This window comes from Aphidius gifuensis, linkage group LG1 (assembly GCF_014905175.1).
Source record: "Aphidius gifuensis isolate YNYX2018 linkage group LG1, ASM1490517v1, whole genome shotgun sequence".
Classification (NCBI taxonomy): domain Eukaryota; kingdom Metazoa; phylum Arthropoda; class Insecta; order Hymenoptera; family Braconidae; genus Aphidius; species Aphidius gifuensis.
Genome location: NC_057788.1, coordinates 8,211,128 through 8,236,489, shown reverse-complemented (window position 1 = coordinate 8,236,489; position 25,362 = coordinate 8,211,128). Strand labels below are relative to the sequence as shown.

The following is a 25,362-nucleotide window of genomic DNA, read 5'->3' as shown; positions in this document are numbered from 1 at the left end:
CTCGTAGGATAGCTTAAACGCGGATGGACACAGGCCTACCAGGGAGAACCGGGGATTATTCGGAATTCGATAAACAAGCGAGAACAACACGACAATTAATATATTTAAAAAAAAAAAAAAGAATTTACGTTAATGTCTGCGGAACAGTTTTGTCAAAGTATTATTTCAACATAGTAATATTTTTTTGTTGATGATACAAAAAATTAATTCACTCAAATACATCTACTGCATAAAAAAATAAAAAAAAAAAATCAGAAATGTTTATTAAATTATCTACAAAATTATGTAAATAATATAAAGTGAATTTTAGTATACATTAACATATTGTAATTTTAAAACAAACTGCATGGAATTATTACAAAATTTTAACATCAAAAACAAATCTATTCCGCAAATTTTAAAATAAAAATATTTATGATATAAAATTAATTATGAACGTTGATTCAAATGCAATGCTGAAGTGGAAAAAAAAAATAAATAAATAAACAAACTCGGCTCGTTTTCCTCCAGTAACCACTGTGATAATATAACAATAAAATCGCGCTTCAGCATTATCGAAACGACGGGAAAACGGACGGGCATGAAATATATATGGAAATATAAAATATTTAAAAAATAAAAATACAAACAAATTAAATATAAAGATAAAAAATTTGGTCGTGATTAGGAATGCGACATTTAGAAGATAAAAAAAAAAATACAGAATAGATAGTAGAAAAAATAAAAAATGTAAATAATATTTATAAATAAAAATATTTATAATAAATAAAAAAAAAGAAAAAAAAAAAAAATTTTTAAAATAATACTTGTAAATAAATATATATATCATCCTAGATAAAAATAAAAAAATTAAACTAAATTTTAACGTCAATTTTGAACTGGAGAAGCTTAAAATGACGTTTTAATTAAACTTTAATTTTATATTTAATTATATCTCGGGATTTTTTTTCTTTTTTTAATTTTCTTTTTTATTATTATTATTATTTATCGGAAAATATAATGAATATTAAAAAAAATGTGAATTTTTTTTTTATTATTTAAAATTGAGCAATAATTGAAATATTCATTTCGTAAATATATTTGGCGATAAGTTAAAAAATAAAACTCGATTCCCACAATGTAAATAATCGATGAGTAAAAAAAAAAAAAAATAATAATAATTAAAATTTATAATAATTGTATAGATTGAAAAAAAAAAAAAAAAAATTGGGAAATTATTCGAGGACAGACGTTTTTTTAGTATTATCATTAATATCATTATGAAAAATTTGTGTCATAATCACATCAGTGCTCTTAAATATCAATAAATTCATTATTTAAAATTATCAATATTTATTTTAATTGTCAATCCTTATGTTATATCTTCATAATCATATTTTAATTATCATTTTCCTTATCTTTTTTCCTAATCATACAATAATCATACTCCAAAATCATCATCATTATCATCAAAAGTATTATTAATTAATTATTTGATTTTAATTAAGTATTTGGAATAGTTTTTTTTTTTTTAAAAAAACTATATTTTTTTTGCATATTAACTTATACATGACTGTAATCCCATAGGACATATAGGACGCCGTTTTCCCCGTATCTTTACTCGTACTCGCCTGATGCACGTCACTTTTCTGATGAAAGGTTCCGAGCGCCCGAGCCTTAGTTACGACACACGGAGAGCTAACCAACCAAATACAAAAAAATGAAAAAAATATTTTTTAATATATATTATATATTGTTGAATCAAAAAAGCGTAACGGAAAAGCTCAAAACGCAAAAAAAAAAAAAAAAAAAAAAAATACAAACGTTGATCACCCGGCACACGCGACATCACAAACACAACTGCATTGCCCAAAATAAAAAAAAAAAAAAAAGGGTCAAAGAGAAAAAGAGAGAAAGAGAGAGAAAAAGGATTAATTAAAATATTATCATTATACGACGATGGAAATGTTAAAAATGGTGAGAGTACATTTTCTGAATTTTACTAAACATAAAAAAAAAAATATTCAAAAATAAAAAATACTTAAAAATTGAATTTAGCCATGTATGATAAATTTTTTTTAATTGTTTTTCTGAATTATGTTAATATACTATAATATTTGTAAATAGATATCAACAATCATTATCACGTGTAGATTATTTAAATATTAATTAAAAAAAAATAAAAAAAAAATTTACTAATTATGATAATGTTGTGAAAATAAATAAAAAGAAATTAAAAAAATAAAAAAAATAACTACGTATTAATAATTATCAAAATTATTATTATTATTACTATTATTATAACTATTATTATAACTATTATTATTAAAATATATTATGAGTATTTAATTATAAAATAATGCCTAAAAAAATTTTTTCCATTTTCTTATATATAAAAACTCTCTTTGTCAATAAACCTTTGACTCTTTTTTTTTTTTTCCTCGCTTTTCCTTTCCTCAAAATATCATTGTTCATTTATTATTATTATAACTATTATTTTCTTATTTTTAATTTAAGTTATGTTATATAAATTTATATGAAAATTAAATAAGACAAAGCGTAATTCAAATTGAAATTAAATTTTTAAAAAATTATTAAAATCATTTAAGCAATTTTGTCGCATTCCTATATATAAAAGGAAAATTTGAAAAAAAAAAAAAAATCATTTTTTGTACATATATATATTATTGAATCTTATTTACTTTAGTAATTGAATTTTAAAAAATTCTTTTGTACATAATATTATTATATGAAAAAAAAAAAAAAAACTATTTTTTTGTTCAACTAATGTCATAGTTAATTGACGCTAAGACAAACGAATATATATTATATGACTCATTAAGTGCATTTATATTGTGTTTTTTAATTTGGCATGAACCTATACATACTGACAAATAATCCTAAAAATCCTACAAACATCACAAAGCAGATAAAAAAAAAAAACAGACAAAAAACAAAAAAGGAATAACAATCAGGTAATTATAATTTTCAAAAAAAGAAAAACAATAAATCATTATTATTTGTCATTAAATTATTGAGCCTATTAAGTGGTTAATTATTTTATCGTGTTCCCTTTAAAATTTTTATTTGTCACAAATAATATTAACTAAAAAAATAAAATAATAAAAAAAAGGGAGAGTAATAATATTCAAGTCCCTCGTGCGTCAAATGCAAATGCATGTGCGTTTGGTTGAATTGACTTTTTGCATGTACAAATGTACATGAGCAAATATACTTGATATATGAACACCATCTCTGTTATCTGAACCAGGGTCTTGTTAAAGTGCTTTCAATTATCCATATTCGTCTAACCAGCTACTCTTGGGCAGGGGGCACTAACAATTGATAGAGCGGAACAAACGTGTGCACACGACTGCACAGAATATACATTTTTTTTTTTTTTTTAATTTAATTTTACTTGGGCCAATATATATTAATGATGAAAGAAAATTAATTACACATCAAGTAAATTATTTTTAAAGTTGAAATAATTTAATTATAATATTTAATTTATATTTTATTTGAAAAAAAAATGGATCTCATTTGAGAACCTTCCTTTTGTTGAATGAAATTTTATATTTGAATTTATTATTTATCTTGAAGAACGCATATTTAAATTTAAATATATTTATCGTTTAGTATTATTAATTTATTTTTGTGTCTAGTAGGGTCTCTGTACTCATTGCACACTCATATTAAATATACAAACTTGTTTTTTTTATTTGTATTATAATATGTCTGGGCCACTTGAAACCCACCTCGTGCGGTCAAACAACAGAAAATATATATAAATGTCGAAGGTGTATTTATTTAAGACCATCCAAATGCCACGATATTGGATAAGATGTGTCTAACATGATCTCAGAAACTCTTGTATATCAAATATAACATATATTTGTTTAAACATTTGAAATAAAAAAATATAAAAAAATTAATTTAAATTACAGTTTTTTTTTTTAATTTAAATAAAATATTTTATTGGAATAAAACAAATTTTTTTTAATATAAAAAACATGATGTATAACACTAATTGGAAATTCGTGTGTACTGTGTTCATTTTCCAAAAGCTGAATGTACTGATGTTGATGAATGATTGAAATGAAAAAAAAATAAAAAAGCCAACAAATTACTTTTACAAAATAGATTATTTGATAGTTGCATGAAAATTCGAGTATCAATAATAATAATAAAAAAAAAAAAAAATTAACACCACTCAATCAATTTTATAATCTCCAATCATTGAGATAATTAAAGCGTAAAATTTAATGATTAATTGAAAATACAAATTTATAAAAATACAATATTTCTATAATTTAAAAAAAAAAAAAAAGATTAATAGCTTTCGTTATAAATAAAAATCTGTTGAAAAGAAAATACCTTTTTTTTTATTTTTACATGAATTTTCAAGGGAACAATTATGTATTTGGAATAAATATAATATAAAATTAGTGGTCAGCTAGACCTTTTAGCATTTCCGGTGATCGTCTTGATTTTTTGCACGAAAACGGAAACGAGATATTTGCTGCAGTTGTTGTTGTTAACAATTGTTAGATGATAAATTAAAAAAATGAAAAAAAAAAAAGGGGGATGAATATATATACAAGAAGAAAAACAGAGATAAATATGTGAGAGAACTTCTGCTGCTGTTGCTGCTGGCATAGTACGATCATTGTGAACTGGTTGGACTTGCTACGGGGTCAGTTTATCGCAAACAAATGGGTTATACGCTTCTCGTCTATAGCCGTATTTCATTGGAATTTATTGTTTATTATTTTGCCATTCTCGTGGATGATATAGGGCCATGTTTTACCCGTGCGTTTGCTTTAATGTCGTTATAATAGTTCCACACTGCTTGCCATCAAACCGGATCGACTTTAACACTCATTTTTTTTTTTTCAAATATATATTTTTATTTTCATCAAAAAAATATTTATTTTTTATATATTTATAAATAACATTACGATTAGTTGTAATTTTTTAAAAATATTTTGTAATTAATATAAGTCTCAGTTAAAGTATCTTGTAGACTGTATGACTCTAATGCTTGTTTCGCATGAGGCAACAAAACTAAGGGTCACGAGACATATGTTTTCTTGTGTGACTGTTATTGTATATTAATTTGTACTCCCCCTTTGCATGATTGTAATCACTTGATTTGTCGTAATTTTGATTTCTCACCAGTACATAAAAATAAAACATAAAAATGTGTAAAGATTAAAATAAAAAAAAAGTAATAAATATACTATTAAAAGCACGCGTTCACGCTTATCACCACTTGAGGTGTAAAAATATTTTTAAAAAAAGTATAACTCAACGGGTCATTCATAATTTGTCCAATTGATTATTTTCTTATTATATGCAAAGGGGACAAAAAAAAAATGTTTCAATCTTGACTCGGTTATCTCACGTCAACCTGATATAATTAATAAAAAAATATATATTTTTGAGGTATAATTTTTTTTCTTTATTGACGTCATGGAGTTACTTGAAATAGAACATATTTATCCATGACCCGCGAGTGTACGATAAAACACGCTTGGTGAGTTGACTCTTTCAGACACCTATGTACACACAATAGGTTTTCAAATATATTTTTTTTTTTTTTTTCAATATTTATTTTATCTACAATTATACATATGTGCGTCGATGTAACTTTACGTTTGGTGTAATAATCTTTGACGTTAATAATACATGAAAAGAATTTTTCTTGGGATATGTAGCTGCTGGCACAGCCGTGCAAATACCCTGACGATTAAAATTATATCAAGAAAAATATATATAATAAACATTCTATCATCGTAATATTATTTAAAAAAAAAAAATAATATTTATATTTTTAACTTAACTTAACTTGTGACTACCATGCTTATTTTTCATTCATATATTTTTTTTTTATTTATTTCTTATCAATGTACTCAATTCTTTTGTCGCATATCTTTTTATATTTTCATGGACAAATTTTATGGAAATATATTGCATTTTTTAAATAAGTCAATGAAAATATGACATTGAAAAAAAAAATGTATATTATAATTTTATCTTTACATTGTTTGCGAAAAATATAAAAATAATATGTAAAACTTGGTTTTAATTTGGATAAATAAATAAATGAAAAGTTTATTTAATTTATTTTTTTTTTTTCAAATTCAAGTTTAACACTTGTATTTTCCGTGTTCTCGCTCACCCCATGCATATATATATATACAACAAATGCACATTATAATCACTGGTGCGTCTTCCCACAAATTACTTGAGGTGCATCCACGCGTGTTTTTTTTTTTTAACACTTTTACATACTTCACCCTTGTAATCTCACAAAACAAGTCGTCACGACTTTATTATCTCTTGAATCGTCAACAAAACGTGACTGTCAATCTTTCATTCAAAAAATCTCATTAATTATATTTTTTTTTTTTCATTTAAAAAATATATGCAGAAAAAATAAGAATTACTTGAAAGAAAATTTAAAACCAAAATTAAAAATTGATAATTGGATGCTGTGTATTTATACAAATAAACATTTTCAACTGATTTTTTTTTGCTGTAAAGTTCAATAATAAATCTTCAAAAATAATGACAAAAAAAAAATTATACTTTTACAATTTACAGATATTTTCAATTTCAATTAAAAATATATAAATTCAAGAAGAACACAACGATGTTTTATTTTTTTTTGAGTATATATTTCATCTGAGCAAGTGCTGTTGAATGGGGACAAAAAAAGTTATATAAATTCGCAAAAGACAGGTTAAATATTTAAAAAAAATAAAAAAAAAAAAAAAACTATATAAGAAGAAACTTTGGCATAGAAATATTTCTTTGCGAGGTTTATTTTTTATTTTTTTATATACATATATAGTTGTTCTTTTATTTTAAAAAACATAAATATATATTCTACGTTTTAAATTTTTGTTAAAGTCATCAACATAACACCAAAAAAGATAAGATTCACACCTCAGTCGTAGAAAAAAATAAAAAAAAAACTACCGAAAATAGGATAGCATCGTAATGATTCATTTAGGAATTTTTTTATTTTTTCTGATGGTTTTGTGGCAGGTATAAATATAATATTCAATACACAAGTCTGACAAAGATGGAAATATTTAAAGGCCTTGTAAATAGATTTTGCTACCTGTTCCAATGACTCGATTTTAGCCTCTGGCAATATATGAACATCGGTAGTTCAAAAGTATTAAATTTTTTTTTTTTCATTTAACTTTTGTTTTATTTTTTTTTTTGTTCTTTCTATTAATTCAATTAACTTGTCCCTTAAAATGTTTTGAGATTTACAGCTTTTAAAAACCATGTAATATATATATACACATGCTCAACAACTTATGATTATATACCATGTGTAATTACAGGTTTTAAAAAGATTTTATCATCAAGATAGTGTCAAATAAAAAAAAACCAAATTAAGTCATCTATATTTAATACTTATTATTATTTAAAATTTTTAAAAAGTTATTTTATTTTTCATTTTTTAAAAACAGTTATTGTAATTTAGAAAATTTAAATTTAAATTATTTATTTATTTTAAAAAATTAATAAATAAATTTTTATTATTATTTTATTTTTATTTTTTAAATATATAAATATATAATAAAAACAGAACAATGGAAATTTCCAGTTAAGCATAAAATTATGCAATGGTGTTACAGTTTCTTTTGGAAATAAAATAAAATAAAATAAAATAAAAAACCCTGTGTAAGAATGATATTTGTCAATTTGTCACGCTCACACCTGCATAATTCGAGCACCAATATTCGAAACAGAGTAGTAATAAAAATGAGGGAAAAAAAAAATAAAATAAATGGGTGGTTTGACACGAAAAAAGGATAGAATAAAATTTGTGGTTTATCCGTAGCTAAATGTAGCGACACGTAGTCTAGTCTTGAAAGAATAAAATATACTAGATTGGTCCCCCGTCGGCTAAGAAATTTATTTTAATATTTTTGCGACTAGTGGACCGATATATCTTTTTTCTATACCTATAAACACCTTTCAATTTTAACCTTCAACTTATTTTTTTGATGACTCAAAATATCGTCTGGTTAAAAAATTTAAAAAAGTCTTTTTTATAATATCATAAAATTATTATTCAATATTCAAATATTAATAATAATTTAAATTAATAAATTTTAAAAAATAGAGACAGAAATTGCATGATAAATTACAATGATAACAGACAGATTAATAAATATATAATTAACACCATCACTAAAGAAAAAAAAAAAAATAAAAAAACTTAAGTCCCTGGAATGATTGCAATTTAAATTTTTATAATCAGCATATCACTGTAGATATTTACGCCTCGGTGGTCATTTCACCAGCTTAATATAATACCATAGTAAAAAGCGATTAAATAAAAATTTTTTTAAATAATTATTTTTGTCAAATTTTTTATATTTTTATAATCAAATATACAAATCAATAATTTTTATCATCATTATTAAATCCATTAATCATCATTCCAAAAAAGACAATTTTATATTTCTAAAACTGGTTGGTCTGGCCCAGTCATGCTTCTCTGGATATATTTTTTTTTCTAGTTTTTTTTTGTATTTTTTTACATTGAGCCAGTCCACTCGGTTACAGGATTATCAAGCTTCTCTTATGCACTTGTTTTATTTTTTATTTTCATATACACACTGCTCCTCATATATATTTTTATTTATTTAGTTTATTTTTAAATTATTTTTCTGGACTGCAAAATCTCGCGCAAGCCCCGGCATTCCTGGGTGGGGCAAGTATATACAGCAGCCCAGTATCCAAGCACTAAATCATCACAATTTCTGTCTCACTTTTCTGGCCATGTATACATATATACTGGGCTATGTGTGAGGTAGATAAAAACCAAAAAAAAAAATATGAAATATATTGAAAAATATATAGAGAAAGAAAAAGACAACATGAGGATCAAAAAGTATTAATGTGTGTGGGTGTCTGGTTGGTAGTTGCCACCATCGTCCATAACAAACTTCAACTCGTACTATAACTTGCCATGACACACTGTTTATTGCAAATGTACACTCTATCCAAACTACCAAGCCTTCTCATGATTTTTTTTTTTTTAAAATTTTTTTTTTTCCAACTCTTCACTGTTCACACAACAAAAACAATATATAAATACCTTTTGCCACTGTATATACCCTTCTTTATTAGTGTATATATATATTGTTAAACATTGTTCCATTGTCACCACAAGTGCTAATTGTTTGTCTGAATATTAAAGGACGCAGATAATATAATTCTCCATGATATAAATTATTTTTTTTTTTATATTTTATATATTATAGATGAGAGATATTTATTTTAGGTGATTTATAAATTTTGACCTTTTAAAATATATAATAAGCTATAGAAAAAGATGTTCTTGAAAATTCTTCAAGTCGATGGATTACTCAATCAAATAATTATTACTATTTTAAAAGTACTATTTAAAAAATTTCTTGTTAATTATTATCGATAATAATTGTAAATTACAATGAGCTTTGTTTTTATATATTTTAAATGTTTATAATTTCAGGTTATATACAAAATAAAGAAGGATGAATGTTAGTTAAAATAATTTAGTTAAATACATAAGCAAGTGAATGAATAAATAAACACTTGGTTACTTCAGGTTTCTGGGCTCGAGGCGTTGCCGATCAAATACAGTCAACAAAAGTGGAACCCAACACTCAACTTGAATCGTTTCATGAACACAAAACGAACAAGCAAACACTTGTCAACTATATATACATATATTTTTTTAACTAATAATATTATTCTTTTTCAATAATGCATTCTTGATGATATACTAATAGTTTTTTTAATATCAACATTTCAAGTTTAAAATTAAAGTCGAAAATTGACATCAATCAAAATGCAAATTTGACAGAATATACTTGAAACAATACTTAAAATTTTATCTCAAATCAAATGACGTAATTTTTTTATAACAAAAAAAAATTCATTCAAACACAAATTGACCTAAAAGTTTGGCAAATATTCTTAAAATAATTTGATCATTTAAAAATCAAAGAAAAAAATAAATAAAAAAAATTTCCTGATTCACCCTTATTACAGTTGATGATGAAATATCTAAATTGATGTAATTGGCTCATTGAAATTCATATCATCTGTAATAATAATGGAAAAAAAAAAAAAAAATTGTAAAATAAAATAATAGAATAAATATTTTTAAATTTCTACTTGCGGGATAATTTTATCATAAAATAATATTAATAAAAATAATAAACCACGTATGTTTATACATAAACAAAAAATATTTATTATTACAGTAATTTTAAAGTCTTTAATTATATGTTGATAATTACTTGACGTGGGAATATTGAACTGATGTTGATTGTTAAATTATTAAGTAAAACATGTTGTTTAAAAATAACAGTATTTCAATGGACTATTGTTGTGTAATATATATATTGTATAGCACAAATAAAAATAGTCAAAACTAAGGGGGAAAAATTAAGTAACCCCTTGATGGGTTTTGTGGTTAAATTAGACTTTTTTAAAATTATTATCTTTTTTTTTTTTGTTGATAAATATATGTATATTTCTAGCAACGTGTTGTGTTTATGAATATTCATAGGGACTTTCGAAAATTCGTTTCGCTTGGTGAATAGTCATCCATGCCTACTCGAATTGGTGGTGATGCTGGTGCACATGAACCGACCAGTTTGTTCGAGCCATTTAGCGAAACGTTTATGCGCCGGTCCCATAAAATAAATCAAAAGCCAACGAATATTACAATGACAATGGCAAACCAGGCAAAAGACGATGACTATAAAGAAAAAGGGATGAATATTATTCTACTCTCTCTCTTTCTTTTTTTTTTTTCATTTTTTTCTTCATACATTACGTATATTTATCTCTCTTTTTTTTTTTGCATGTTCACTTTAAAGTTACTTAAAAATGACATGAAAGTCTCTTCTCAACATGCATATATATACACTTGACTTTTTTTTTTTTTTTAAATTACTTATTCATATTCTCAATATCAATTTGTTTTTTATTTTATTTGCTTCCTCAATATATAGCAAGTTATTGCAAATTATTTACAAAGTAGTGTGGTATTTTTTATTTTATTCTTCGTCTTTTTAACTTTCATTCAACTACTTCAAATATATATATGTAATTTCAAGAAGCAGGAAATATTAATTGGTTGCACTTGGCACGCACCATTTTCAAATCAATTCAGATAATTTTATTAATTTATTTTATTGATATTATTATTATTACAGTGTGTAAATGTTTATCAAAATTCTTAAATAATTTTCTCATACCTAAATTAATAATTTCACTACTCTAATATTTATTTTACAGATTTGATAATCAATGAATGAATAATAAATAATCCAATTACAAAAAAAGAAAAAAATTAAAAAAGAATTGTAAAAAGACAATAAACAGTTGATTATATTTAATTGTTATAAATGGGAGATTTATTTTGTAGAGAGGGAGTACTATTATCTCAGGGTAGATCATTAGCCTGGAAGCAATTAGCTGCTTGCGGGATTGGTGAATCTTGTGGAAGACGCATGGTCTTGAGATATTCCCTGCCCCTTATACAATATTAACATCAACCAAGTACTTATGCCACTGCCCTAACCACAAGTATATAGGGATCTTTTTTCCCAAATATATATACATATATACCATCATCGTTTTTAGTGTCTCTTGTACATTTACAACTCTCATCTAGACATCTTCATCTCGTAATTACCCCGGGACCGTTTATTTCAGATTTTTCTTTTTTTTTTCTTTTTTTTTTTTTCAGTATATTTAAAGACACTGATATGAGGACACTTGATACGTAGATGGATACTAATGGACATATCATTATTGTCATATTTTTATATTTTTTTTTCTCTTCTCAAAATAGAAATAATTGTATAATGTATTTTTTTATTTATTGTAAGTCTGTGTAATGAAAATATAATTGAATGTTAAATTTTTTCGACTAGTTTTACTAGTTTTCTTTTTTAAATATTTTCCATGTGGTGGAACAAAATTCGACACGTTAATAAATGTATTATTTGGAAAATCATTGGTAATTTTATTATGACAAGAATGATTATTCATAAAATGATTGATAATACTAGTATGAAATGATATTTAACCGATAAATGATTTAGTAAATTTTTACAGTATATGAAAATTATTATTTTGTAAAGGATGATTTTTTTTTTGAATCATCGAGATGGATAGATAACAATAATAAAAAGGAAAATCAGTGTGACAAACGATATACCGGAAAGTGAGAAGTTGAAGTATCATGCACTCGAACTAAGGGTGTCAGAGACAAATTTATAGGGAGCAAATAATGAAAAGAAAAAAAGTATGTACTTTTATGATGAAATAAAAGTATAGGGTGTATATAGATATAGGATATATGTGTCCCTGTGCCCAGGATGTCACACGGTGTATCGAATTACTCATATATAAATGTATCTGTGTGTCGGAACCATCGGAACCTCGGTAGGTTAACACACGGGAATCTCGGACGAATGACGACAATCGAACCACAATGTAAAAGAAAATTATAAATAAAAAGGAAAAAATAATAAACTCAACGCAATCAGTTGATCTTTCGATGTCTCCGCACTAATTGAATCAATGATGAATGAAATGTTAATGTAAATTATTTTTAAATTATCAATAGAATTTATTTTGATATAATAAAAATTAGTATTAACACTTGAAATAAAAAAAATTTAAGTTCCTGTTAATAATTTAATTTTTTTTGAAGAAATTCTAGAGGAAAAATTTAACTTATCAGGGAATTATAAAGATGAGGAGTTGAATATTCAAAAAAAATGGAATACCTCTTTGGCCATTCTATGTTCCTGTTAATAATTTAAGTTTTTTCAAAGAAATTTTATAAACAAAATATAAATTATTAGGGAATTATAAAGATGAGGAATTAAATAATTAAAAACATGAAATACCTCTTTGGCCATTCTATGTTCCTGTTAATAAATTAATTTTTTTCAAAAAAAATTTAGGAAAAAAAATTTGAATTATTAGAGAACTATAAAAATGAGGAGTTAAATATTCAAAAACATGAAATACCTCTTTGGCCATTCTATGTTCCTGTTAATAAATTAATTTTTTTTGAAGAAATTCTAGAGAAAAAATTTGAATTATCAGGGAATTATAAAGATGAGGAGTTAAATATTTAAAAACATAAAATACCTCTTTAGACATTCTATGTTCCTGTTACTAAATTAATTTTTTTCAAAGAAATTTTAGAAAAAAAATTTAAATTATTAGGGAATTATAAAGATAAGGAGTTAAATATTTAAAAACATAAAATACCTCTTTAGACATTCTATGTTCCTGTTACTAAATTAATTTTTTTCAAAGAAATTTTAGAAAAAAAATTTAAATTATTAGGAAATTATAAAGATGAGGAGTTAAATATTCAAAAACATAAAATACCTCTTTGCTCATTCTATGTTCCTGTTAATAAATTAATTTTTTTCAAAGAAATTTTAGAAAAAAAATTTAAATTATTAGGGAATTATAAAGATAAGGAGTTAAATATTCAAAAACATAAAATACCTCTTTGCTCATTCTATGTTCCTGTTACTAAATTAATTTTTTTCAAAGAAATTTTAGAAAAAAAATTTAAATTATCAGGGAATTATAAAGATAAGGAGTTAAATATTTAAAAACATAAAATACCTCTTTGGCCATTCTATGTTCCTGTTACTAAATTAATTTTTTTCAAAGAAATTTTAGAAAAAAAATTTAAATTATCAGGGAATTATAAAGATAAGGAGTTAAATATTTGAAAACATAAAATACCTCTTTGCTCATTCTATGTTCCTGTTAATAAATTAATTTTTTTCAAAGAAATTTCAGAAAAAAAATTTAAATTATCAGGGAATCATAAAGATAAGGAGTTAAATATTTAAAAACATAAAATACCTCTTTAGACATTCTATGTTCCTGTTACTAAATTAATTTTTTTCAAAGAAATTTTAGAAAAAAAATTTAAATTATCAGGGAATTATAAAGATAAGGAGTTAAATATTTAAAAACATAAAATACCTCTTTAGACATTCTATGTTCCTGTTACTAAATTAATTTTTTTCAAAGAAATTTCAGAAAAAAAATTTAAATTATCAGGGAATCATAAAGATAAGGAGTTAAATATTTAAAAACATAAAATACCTCTTTAGACATCCTATGTTCCTGTTACTTTATTAATTTAATTTATAAATTAATTTTTTTCAAAGAAATTTCAGAAAAAAAAATTTTAATTATTAGGGAATTATAAAGATGAGGAGTTAAATATTCAAAAACATAAAATACCTCTTCGCTCATTCTATGTTCCTGTTAATAGATTAATTTTTTTCAAAGAAATTTCAGAAAAAAAATTTGAATTATTAGGGAATTATAAAGATAAGGAGTTGAATATTTAAAAACATAAAATACCTCTTTAGACATTCTATGTTCCTGTTACTAAATTAATTTTTTTCAAAGAAATTTTAGAAAAAAAATTTAAATTATCAGGGAATTATAAAGATAAGGAGTTAAATATTTGAAAACATAAAATACCTCTTTAGACATTCTATGTTCCTGTTACTAAATTAATTTTTTTCAAAGAAATTTTAGAAAAAAAATTTAAATTATTAGGGAATTATAAAGATAAGGAGTTAAATATTCAAAAACATAAAATACCTCTTTGCTCATTCTATGTTCCTGTTAATAAATTAATTTTTTTCAAAGAAATTTCAGAAAAAAAATTTAAATTATCAGGGAATTATAAAGATAAGGAGTTAAATATTTAAAAACATAAAATACCTCTTTAGACATTCTATGTTCCTGTTAATAAATTAATTTTTTTCAAAGAAATTTTAGAAAAAAAATTTAAATTATCAGGGAATTATAAAGATAAGGAGTTAAATATTTGAAAACATAAAATACCTCTTCAGACATTCTACGTTCCTGTTAATAAATTCATTTTTTTCAAAGAAATCTTAGAAAAAAAATTTAAATTATTAGGAAATTATAAAAATAAGGAGTTAAATAATTAAAAACATAAAATACCTCTTTGCTCATTCTATGTTCCTGTTAATAAATTAATTTTTTTCAAAGAAATTTTAGAAAAAAAATTTGAATTATTAGGGAATTATAAAGATAAGGAGTTGAATATTTAAAAACATAAAATACCTCTTTAGACATTCTACAACAAAATTTTTTCAAAGTTTTTTAAAAAAATTTAAATTATTAGGAAATTATAAAGATAAGGAGTTGAATATTTAAAAACATAAAATACCTCTTTAGACATTCTATGTTCCTGTTACTAAATTAATTTTTTTCAAAGAAATTTTAGAAAAAAAATTTAAATTATTAGGGAATTATAAAGATGAGGAGTTAAATATTCAAAAACATAAAATACCTCTTGGCTCATTTTATGTTCCTGTTAATAAATTAATTTTTTTCAAAGAAATTTCAGATAAAAAATTTAAATTATCAGGGAATCATACAAATAAAGAGTTAAATATTCAAAAACATAAAATACCTTTTTTGCCATTCTATGTTTTTGTTAATGAATTAATTTTTCTGGAAGATATTTATATTCTGATATACATTATACACAAAGGAATCCAGTGAACTGAGTGATTTTTTATTAATAACAATAACTTTACAATAACGAAAACATTCTCCAGTGAAACTTTGCTTCGAGCTGATTTTCAATCCTCTTCACTGGATGTATTTTTTTACAGAGACGTCTCATTGTAGGCTTTTTTATAATTTTTTCTTAGCTTTGATAGCGTTAGAATTAACGTAGGAAGGATTCTACAATTGTTTTACTTCTTCTAACGTTGCAGTTATGTTCAACAGACGGTTGTGTTACTCTGCATTTTTATATATTCTGAAACAAAAATAATGTAATCGTTATTTCTCTATCCGTTTTATTTCAAATCACATATATTGTTTATTTTGTTTATTTCATCAAAAATATTTATTAAGTAAGTATATTCAAAAACTATCCATTTCAACTAAATCTGTAAATCACATAATTATAAAAAACAAGAATTAAAACTAAATCGATAAAATAAAAAAGTCGTTACTCCTTTTCAATCATCAATTTGTTTTTATAAAAATTTCATCGTGTCATCAAGTTGAAGACTCGAAGAAATTTTATTAGTATTTTTTTCTCTTTCATATATGTAATATATGTTATTATAAATTTTTCATAAAAAATTACACCTTCAGTGATTGATTACACATCCATAGTCATATATAGATAAATCATAAAATCAAATTATTACATTATCTTATTAAACTCAAAAATAAATCAATCCAAAATTTGACAATGTACAAAAAAAAATTAAAAATTAAACATACGTCCTTGTACAACTAATTGAGTAATATAGAGTCGATTTACATTTCCTCGTGTTGACGTTATTCTGGTTTATTTATTTATTTTTTAATATTATTTACCCGGTGTATATATGGCACCGGAGACACGGTGGGTACACCAGGTCGTGTATAGTGTTGTCGCCTGGAGCTTGCTTGTCAGATACCGTGACCGAACTGTATCTGGCCATGAATACCGATATGATACACCATGTGTTGGCTACCATGCAATTGCATATACAATACGCATATATTTATTGTTGTGGAAAAAGTCGCGTGTGCTCATCTTCCAGCATCCTAAACCAGCTGATTTTTTTTTTTTCTCTTTTACATATTCTTTGAGCATTATTATTTCATTTTTTTTTTTTATTTATTTTTCAAATTTTACCTGACAACGCAATGTTTCGCATCTCTGTGTTCTCTTCTTTCAATTCTTTAATGCTGCGTACGCAGGCATAAATTACTTGTCAGAGAGTCACGAACGTTAAATGTCCGCACGGCATGTGCTTCAATCGTATATAGATACCGGGTGGTAGACAGACGAGAAAAGATGAGTGGAGACATTAACGTTATACTACATACCATACAGTTGATAGTAACTTGAACTTTTTTTTTTTTAAATGATATTTTATATACATTTTCATATCACGATATGACATTACATTTTTTTTTCATTTAGATATATGAATAACAAAAATATGTATGATTCATAAAAATAAAAAAATATGAATTTAGATGAATTTTCTTTTTTTTGTGTTAAATAATATAATAAATTAATGCAAGAGTTAATGATGCATGTAAATATATTATTAATCATGCATGAAAACTAAAAACTTTTATAATTTAAAATTATTTTTAAAATTTTGTCTTGCAAGTTTAGAATAATTTTCATTTTCGCAATGACAAATTTTATACATCTTTGTCCAAATGGCATGAGTGAAGTTTAAGTACAAAAAGACGTACAAAATGAGGACGCTGCTTTTCCACTACTATAAATTCATAAATCTACAACTTTTGAAAACTTCTATACTTGAGCTTTTAAGTCTCACCCTTCTTGCCAACAATTTTGTATTTATTATAATATATATATTTGATTGAAATGTATGTGTGTCTGTGTATATATGTATTTTGGCAAACGTGTAGTTTTGTTTTATTTAGTATATATCTATGTGTTGCATATTAAAAAATATATATATAGAGAAAACACGGGTGGTAAAGTTTGTCGACTTTGCCTTGTCTCGCTTCGCCACCTAATAATCCAAACCGCGAATACCAACAGCGCAAAACTCTCTATGTGGCGTGGCTGCTTGTCAGGTTGTCTCGATAAATTCACGAGTAGTTAGTCCGACGGCAAGAAACTACAAAACTTTAACAGAGATTTTACTAAAACTCTCGTATACTTTTGTTGTTGTGGTATATACTAAAAACTTTTAATTTTTTTTTTTTTTCATTTTTAACTGTGTCTTTCATACTACTGTACCAACTTTTTAACCACCAAATATATTTTTTAAATAAACTTAAAAATAGTATATTATTTTTATATTTTAACTGATGAATTATCATTTTAATTTGTAAATTTATAAATTCATATTGAAAAAATAATAAAATACATAAAATTGCCTTTAATGTTTTTTAAAAATAAATTATTTATCAATTTTTTTTTTTACAAATATATGAAGATGTACTGTATGTTGGTGATTTTTTAAAATAAAAATTTCAAGTAGCAAGTAAAGATACACGAGTTACCGTTACAATTCTAAGAAAATCGTGACTGGCATTTTCACATTTGATTATTATATGACACATCATCGATCCATCGAAAATCATCAAGGCATATCAGCACATTCAATTGTTACATGGGGTGTTTGATTTTCATTTGATATGCATGAGTGAATAGTCTTTTGATTATTTCTTTATAAAAAGTATTATTTATCGAAAACCGACAAGTTATCGTATATATATAATTTTGTATATACCAAGGAAGCTTCGTTAGTTTGATGGCGCGTGAGTTGAGAATTTTATTTAATCACGTATTTTATATTAACACCAACACGATCAAAATGTATCTAGCCACGCGTTCAACTGATTGAGATTGTCCCTGAATTATACCTCATATCTTGTCACGTAAATCTCAGCACGCGACTGCCTGTGTTTATTCTACGAAAATTCAAAAAAATTTCTTACTGTGAGAAACAAAGAAAACTGTTAATAAACATGTCAACTTGAATATTTTATACACTTGCTTAAATGAATATAAATCTTGACAATAATAAACACTTGAAAAAAAAAATTATTTCTATTTTTAATTCGAAAATTAATATGCAAAAAATTTTCTCATTTGATTTACTCAAAAAAAAAAATAATTAATCTATTATTTTTTCTAAAATTAAAGAGCTTTAATTAATACATACAATATTTTCCTAAAATATTGAATGAAAAAACAATTAATTGATTCATCTAAAATTATTTAAAAAAATAATCTGTTAATAATATCAATTTCATAATTGAAAAATTACAGTAAATTAAAATATATTTTTATATAAATAACACGTGCTTAAATGACACAATAAAATGACAATAGATTTTCAAAAAAATAATAATACCAATTCTTTTTTTTTCTATTCATCAAAAGAAAAAAAAAACATGTAAAGATTGAAAGAGAGAATTAAAGAGCGAGGGAGAGACAAGAGCAAAGACTAGGTGGAACACGAGGCAAAACGCATCATCACTTTCTTCACTCAAGTACACAAAGACATTATTAACTATGGCATATATATAGTGTAAATATATATATTCAAATATACATATATATGTACACAAGATGCAGGTTTGTGACAGCCTGGAAATTACTGCTTGACGACGCATATCTGACTTGGTCGTTTCCCTACTTGCTATGCTTCTACAATGATGCATTTGTGTGTAAATGTATGTGCCTATGTATTTGTATTTGTCTTGCTTAACTTAAGGTATAGCCATGTATATATATGACATTTTCAAATGTTAGCAAAAACATAGAGAAGGAAAATAGACGACCTGGGGAAATTACATTTTGAGTCAGAGATGACATGGTAAATATAAAATACACTGTATCAGAAATATTTCTCACTCTCTTATGTTGTTTATTGTAATGAAACCATACGACAAAACATCACTTGTTTTATTAATACAAAATGATATCAATATCATCTTTCATATACAATAGTTCTACTTTTCCAACTCAATTTCGAGTGTGTCGATTATATATATTTACTGATGGGTTTGGTAAAAGGAAAAGCTCTCAGCAACCGGATGACAAGCATTGATATATCAACCAAAAGACAACAGGAAAGTTATTTTAAATTTAATTATAATTTTATAATATCTAAAGTTTGAGAAATAATAATATATTATTTTTAATATCAAGATTTATCACGTTGTATTTTTTTTTTTTTTTTTATGTTATCAGTTGACAAAAGAAATCATTGATTTTCAACAAGTTGATTTAATTTTTTTTTCATTTTATTTTATCTATATTTGACCTATATTATTTTTTTTCAACTTACAGCTGTATATAATTGTGTTTTAAAATAAAAAAAAAAAATAAATGGTAGATTTTTTTTTGGTTTGAATTTAATCAAAATGATTTTTATCAATATTACTTGTTGAATAATTTAATATTTTTAATAAAATTAATAATATTTTATTTTGCGTGTTAAATATAAATTGAAATTTTAAAACGATAAATTCAAATGAAATCAGTGACTGGACCTGTATGATATTTTCGCAACGTTGGACATGGAAGCGGGTTGACATGTTCACTGCTACCGGATTTCATCCCTGGCTACACAATCATTCTCTCATTTTTATTTTATTTTTTTTTTTACTCTTTATTTCTGGTTTTTGCGTTGGACATCAAGGCAAAGTAAAGGGCCTCAACGGCATTTGATCTGGCCCACCGATAGCCAGGAGGCTCAACTCACCCGGAACATCTCGACCAACTGTCTCCCTCATCATTTTTTTTTTTCCTTTTTATTTCTCTTTACACTCATGATGTATGCAGCATAAAATATATATTTTTTTTTGTCAATTTTTCTTTGGTATAATTTAAAAAAAAAAAACCACATATCTTTTACAATTTTTTATTTTACTAAATAAATAATATTATGTTATCAATTTAATAAATACCAATGAAATTTAAATAAAACTTGTCAAAACATGGATTAAATAAAAATGAAATAAAAAAGTATATCGTTATAATAGAGGCATTAGTTTCGGTTAAATAATAATATTCAAAATAGTAAAATATATATTTTGGACTTGATGCTCACTGTTATAATTATTATTTTAATATAATGTGGCACACGCTTTTATATACCATTTTTATTTTTACTATGTAACTAATTCACGGTTTTCATTCAGAAGCTAATAGGCGGTACGCATAATACGACAGATCTCGTCCCCAGATTATAATTCGTTTGTGATTGGTTAGCTATATTATATGTGTTGAGAAGAGGATATATATATGTATCCGGATCTTAAATCTGGCATTTCGTCATTTCCATACAGGAAGCTCCCCCTTGATGTCCTCCATTTGAAAAAAAAATTTAAAAAACGAGCCTTAAAAACTCCCCCCTTTCATATACATTGGTTATATATTCGTTTAAAAATAAAGAACGTTTATTTTTAGTTGATTTTTTTTTTTCATTTTATTTTTCACCTCTGAGTTAGCTGTTTTTGGATTATCCCATACTTTATGTATCGAAACATCAGGTAGATGCAACACGTCCCACACATAAAAATAATTTGTGCATTTGTATTTATTCATTTTTTTTTTTTTTTACTGGTTATAAATATATATGATTTTTTGTTAAACAAAATTTCAATTTAAATAATTTTTTTTCTTCCTTTTTTTAAACTAGCTAAAATATTTTAAAAGAGTTAATCATTTTTATTTTTTATTTTCATTAAAACATGTAAAACAAGTTTTTTTTTTTTATATTTTAAATTAAAAAAATATTATTATTTATTATCAATAGTTTTTTTTTTATTAATAATTTTTTAAACTTTTTATAAAAACAACAGTATAATTTAAATTGTCGTTTTTTTTTTTTTTCAATAATGCTATATTTTAAATCTTTTTTCAAACTAAGATTATTTCTTTCAACAACTAGAGTGACAATTGTTGAATATATAAATATTCAATACACAAACTTTGATGTTTTGGTTAAAAAAAAAAAAAAAAAAAAGAATATCTCGCGTTTAAAAAAAGAAATTATTATTTTTTTATAATACTAGATTTGCCAGGGCTATATGTCAGGACATAGTTATAATCCGGATGGAAACAGGAGCCAGGCAAAAGTAGTACCAGCAAGGATCAGGCCCGTTGTTATAAAAAAAAAAAAAAAAAAAAGCGACTATATATCTATCCAGCGTTCATATAATATATCCTCCAGCTCAAAAAAAAAAAAAAAAATGCCCAGGTGCACGTGCGACATAAACGAGGGGGTATAACCTGGATCACAAGGGTGGATCCCTTTCTATTTTCTCCTGTTAAAAGTTCTATAGTCTTCCATCCCTCTTATTCTTCCACTTCATTTTCGTCTTTTTTAACAAAGAATCTCATTCTATATTTTTGTTGAACTAAATTTGATCGTAAAGAGACGCTGCGTCTCGAAGGGCCCATCAACTCTTGATATGCTTGAACACAGAAAAGAAAAAAAAAAAAATTCTTTTTCTTCATCGTTTTATTCTTTCACTTCAGCTACCTGTGTACCTATATATGTATATATTTGTCGGCTTTCAAGATCTTATTTCTCAGTAAACGCGGGCGCCCAACTGTCTACCCAGCATCTCCAAGAATTCAGACCGGTCCAAACCCCCCTTTTTATTTTTTCCTCCCTCTCATTTCCCCCCTTTTTTTAAATATCTTCTATTCGATGCATCATCAAATTTAAAACCAGACAGCACGGTTTTTCATCGATATAAAAGAAATATAAAATATAAATCCTTAAAATTCCAAGAAAATTTAATGATTTTTCAATATTTAAAAAAAAAAACATTACAGTTGAATATATTTTTTAAAATATTTTTTTTTTCTAGTAAGTAAATAAATATGATTATTAAAATATTGATAAATATTGAAATATGTTTTTTTTTTTTTTTTTAATTAAATATACATGTTTTAATAAAATATGTATATTTTTTTTTTCTTTTTATTATTTAAACATGTAGATGTTGAAACAACTCTTCCAAGTGTCAAATTAAATATGCTACCAGTCTTACGAAATTTCAAATTATCTCCAAAATTTTTTCATCTCTATTTTTAGAGTTAATATTTAATCAGTTACCAGTTTTTATATATATTTTTTTTTTATTTACGAATAGTATGTGGCACTTGTTGGATTTCAAATTATTTATATTTTTTTTTTACTCATTTCTTTGGAGAATTTATAACACTCAAACACTAAAATTCTATTATATAAATTTTCAAATATATTATCGTTTTTTTGGTTTTTTTTTTTGTATGTTGGACAATGAAAATTATATTAATACAGTATATTAATTCATTGTGTAAATGCAAAACATACAAATTGATCAAAATATTTTTCTATAAAATTACCATGTTTTTTTTATATTTTATTGTATTTTTAAAAAATGTATATGATAAATAAAAAACTTGCATATTTTCTTGTAATATAATAGGTCATTTGTACGCTCTTTAAGTTGCATAATAATTTGTATAACGAATTTATATAAAACGATAAATATTAATGACTTCGCGAGTTTTCTCAGTATTGTCGTTATTGTTAAAGGTGAAGGTGTTTGTTGGATATTTGTGTGACTTTTTGAGGGTTTAATTATCATAATTTTGTAATATTTTTCATGTCCAAGTGTTTAGACCCCCTGAAATTAAAACTCCAAAAAAAGAAAAAAAAAAAAAAAATACATAAAACCCGTGTGCGGGCGTTTCTATTTTTTCGATTTTGTCCTCGTATCCCGAGAGGGAAAAAGGAAAAAAAAAAAAAAACAGGTTCACGCAGGGACAAAGGTGTGACTGAAATAAATCGAGGTGAGGGATGCATTTTTTTTTTTTTTTATTTTTTGAAGGGGCGGATTTGAGATTTCGTGTCGAATTGTCGAAGCAACAAACTCTCAATGACCGCAACACTTCGTGCTCTAGAGTCGATCCTGTTTCTTGTCCTTGGAAACTGGCACGAGATATTTTTTCCCAGAAAATTAAACGAGATATACTTAAGAGATTTCCCACGGCAAGGTGTTTTCAGTTTCGCGAAAAGATACTTTCCATTTTTCGTTGGTTAAGGAAATAAGAAAAAAATAAAATATCAGCAGTGTTCTTAGTACAGATCAAAGTATTTGACAAACGTGAAAAATAACAAGACATTTTTATCTGATTAAAAAACAAAATATATATATTTACACACACTATTGAAAAATAAAAAAAAAAGATTTGTTTTTACCTGGAAAGGTATATATTATAAATATATAACAAAAAATTAAAAAAATTAGTAAAATAAATAAAAATAAATTGAATAATTTGAAAAAATTTTAACAGGTCTTATTTAACTTTTTTAAAAAAGAATTTTTTTTATTATATATTTTTCTTTTATTATGAGGTACAATAAGTTGTGGCACGCGTTTGCCATCAATTGAAAATTCTACATAGAATATTGTCCCTGATTCAGTCAGTTTATAGTCAATAGTGTTCAACACACCCTCCTGGGAGTGTCCTCGTGTGGTATATACATTTTATATATACTGTACACCTTATAAACGCGAACAAATAAAATTAAAATAAAAAGAGAAACCACTCATATGATAAATAATATTCAAGTATGTGTATTACTAGTTCCGGATTTTTTTTTTTTTGTCATTTTATTTTCATAATACAACTATGCATCTATCTACAAACAAATCGGACAATCGTCAATCATCCTCGACCTTGAAGGGACATGTCTGTTTATCTCATTCAATTGCATGCTTTTTTTTTTTTTTATTATTCACTTCTTTTCTCATTTTACAGTGTCAACAATGTACCACACAAAAGGGCGAAACAAAAAAAAAAATATAAATGTAATATATAATAAAAAAGAAGAAAGGAAGACCGTAAATTCTATGTGTATATTTTATGAATGAAGAAAAGCAGCAAGTGTGGGTATAATACTCTCATTGGAATTTAAATAAATTCACCTGTTGATAATTCACCTTATACTTTGATGCCAAAAGAATTAAAAATTTTTTGAAAGGGTTAAAAAGTAATATTGGATAGGGTAGATTATATAAAAATTTATTTGTATAGATAATAATCAATTTCCATGACAATTCTTTGTGTTTCTTTTCAAAAATATACCTGGTAAATTTATATTATCATTGACAGTATGTTAAAATGTAATTGCAACACTAGAAATTTTAAAAGTACAAATAACGTGTTCTTTTTTTTTTTCAAGTACAATTTAAATGCGGTCAAATTTTTATTTTATTGATTATATTTCTAGTTTCTTTATTATTGAAGTTTTTTTATTTCTACCATACCCCTTGACAAAAAAGTTGGAGGGTGCACAAGGAAACGAGTAAAAAAAAAAAAAAAAAAAAAATTATTCGAGTTTTTAAGTGAAGAGTACTTGAATATCGAGGCTGTATGACGTATATTTTTTTTTCTACTTGCATCTGGCTAGACGATCCTCTTTGGCTTTCTCAAGTTTTTATGTATATAAATTTTTATATTTTTTTATGAAATATAAAAAATATATATTGTTTCTCAAGTAAAGTATTATTTCGTGGTGATATAAATATAAAAATTATTTATTTCTTTAACAATAAAATTATAAATATATTTTTTATATTTAAACCATTATTTGATACTTTAAAAATCAATATCATTTTATATAATAAATTATGAATTTAATATTTTTTTATTAGATCAATAAAACATCATAAAAATTTTACTAATTCGACACAATTCGTGGTCGTATTTGTTCCAGTTATCGCTTATGCGCTCGTTAAAGT

The 25,362-nt window shown here is 24.5% G+C and overlaps 1 protein-coding gene across 7 annotated transcripts in view; it reads left to right on the top strand.

Annotated features, from left to right (window-relative positions):
• The window catches only part of LOC122847579 (transcription factor Sox-2-like), a 207,752-nt gene that overhangs the window by 140,123 nt on the left and 42,267 nt on the right, over window positions 1–25,362 (top strand). The window contains exon 2 of one of the 7 annotated variants that reach the window (XM_044145373.1): window positions 1,567–2,139. The exons of 5 other annotated variants lie outside the window; for them this stretch is intronic. In XM_044145373.1, the coding sequence (XP_044001308.1) occupies window positions 1,567–1,660 (94 nt within the window). In that variant the 3' untranslated portion in view covers window positions 1,661–2,139. Of the gene's footprint in view, window positions 1–7; window positions 170–1,566; window positions 2,140–25,362 lie in introns of those variants that run through there. One more of the 7 variants, XM_044145374.1, reaches the window with a different exon arrangement.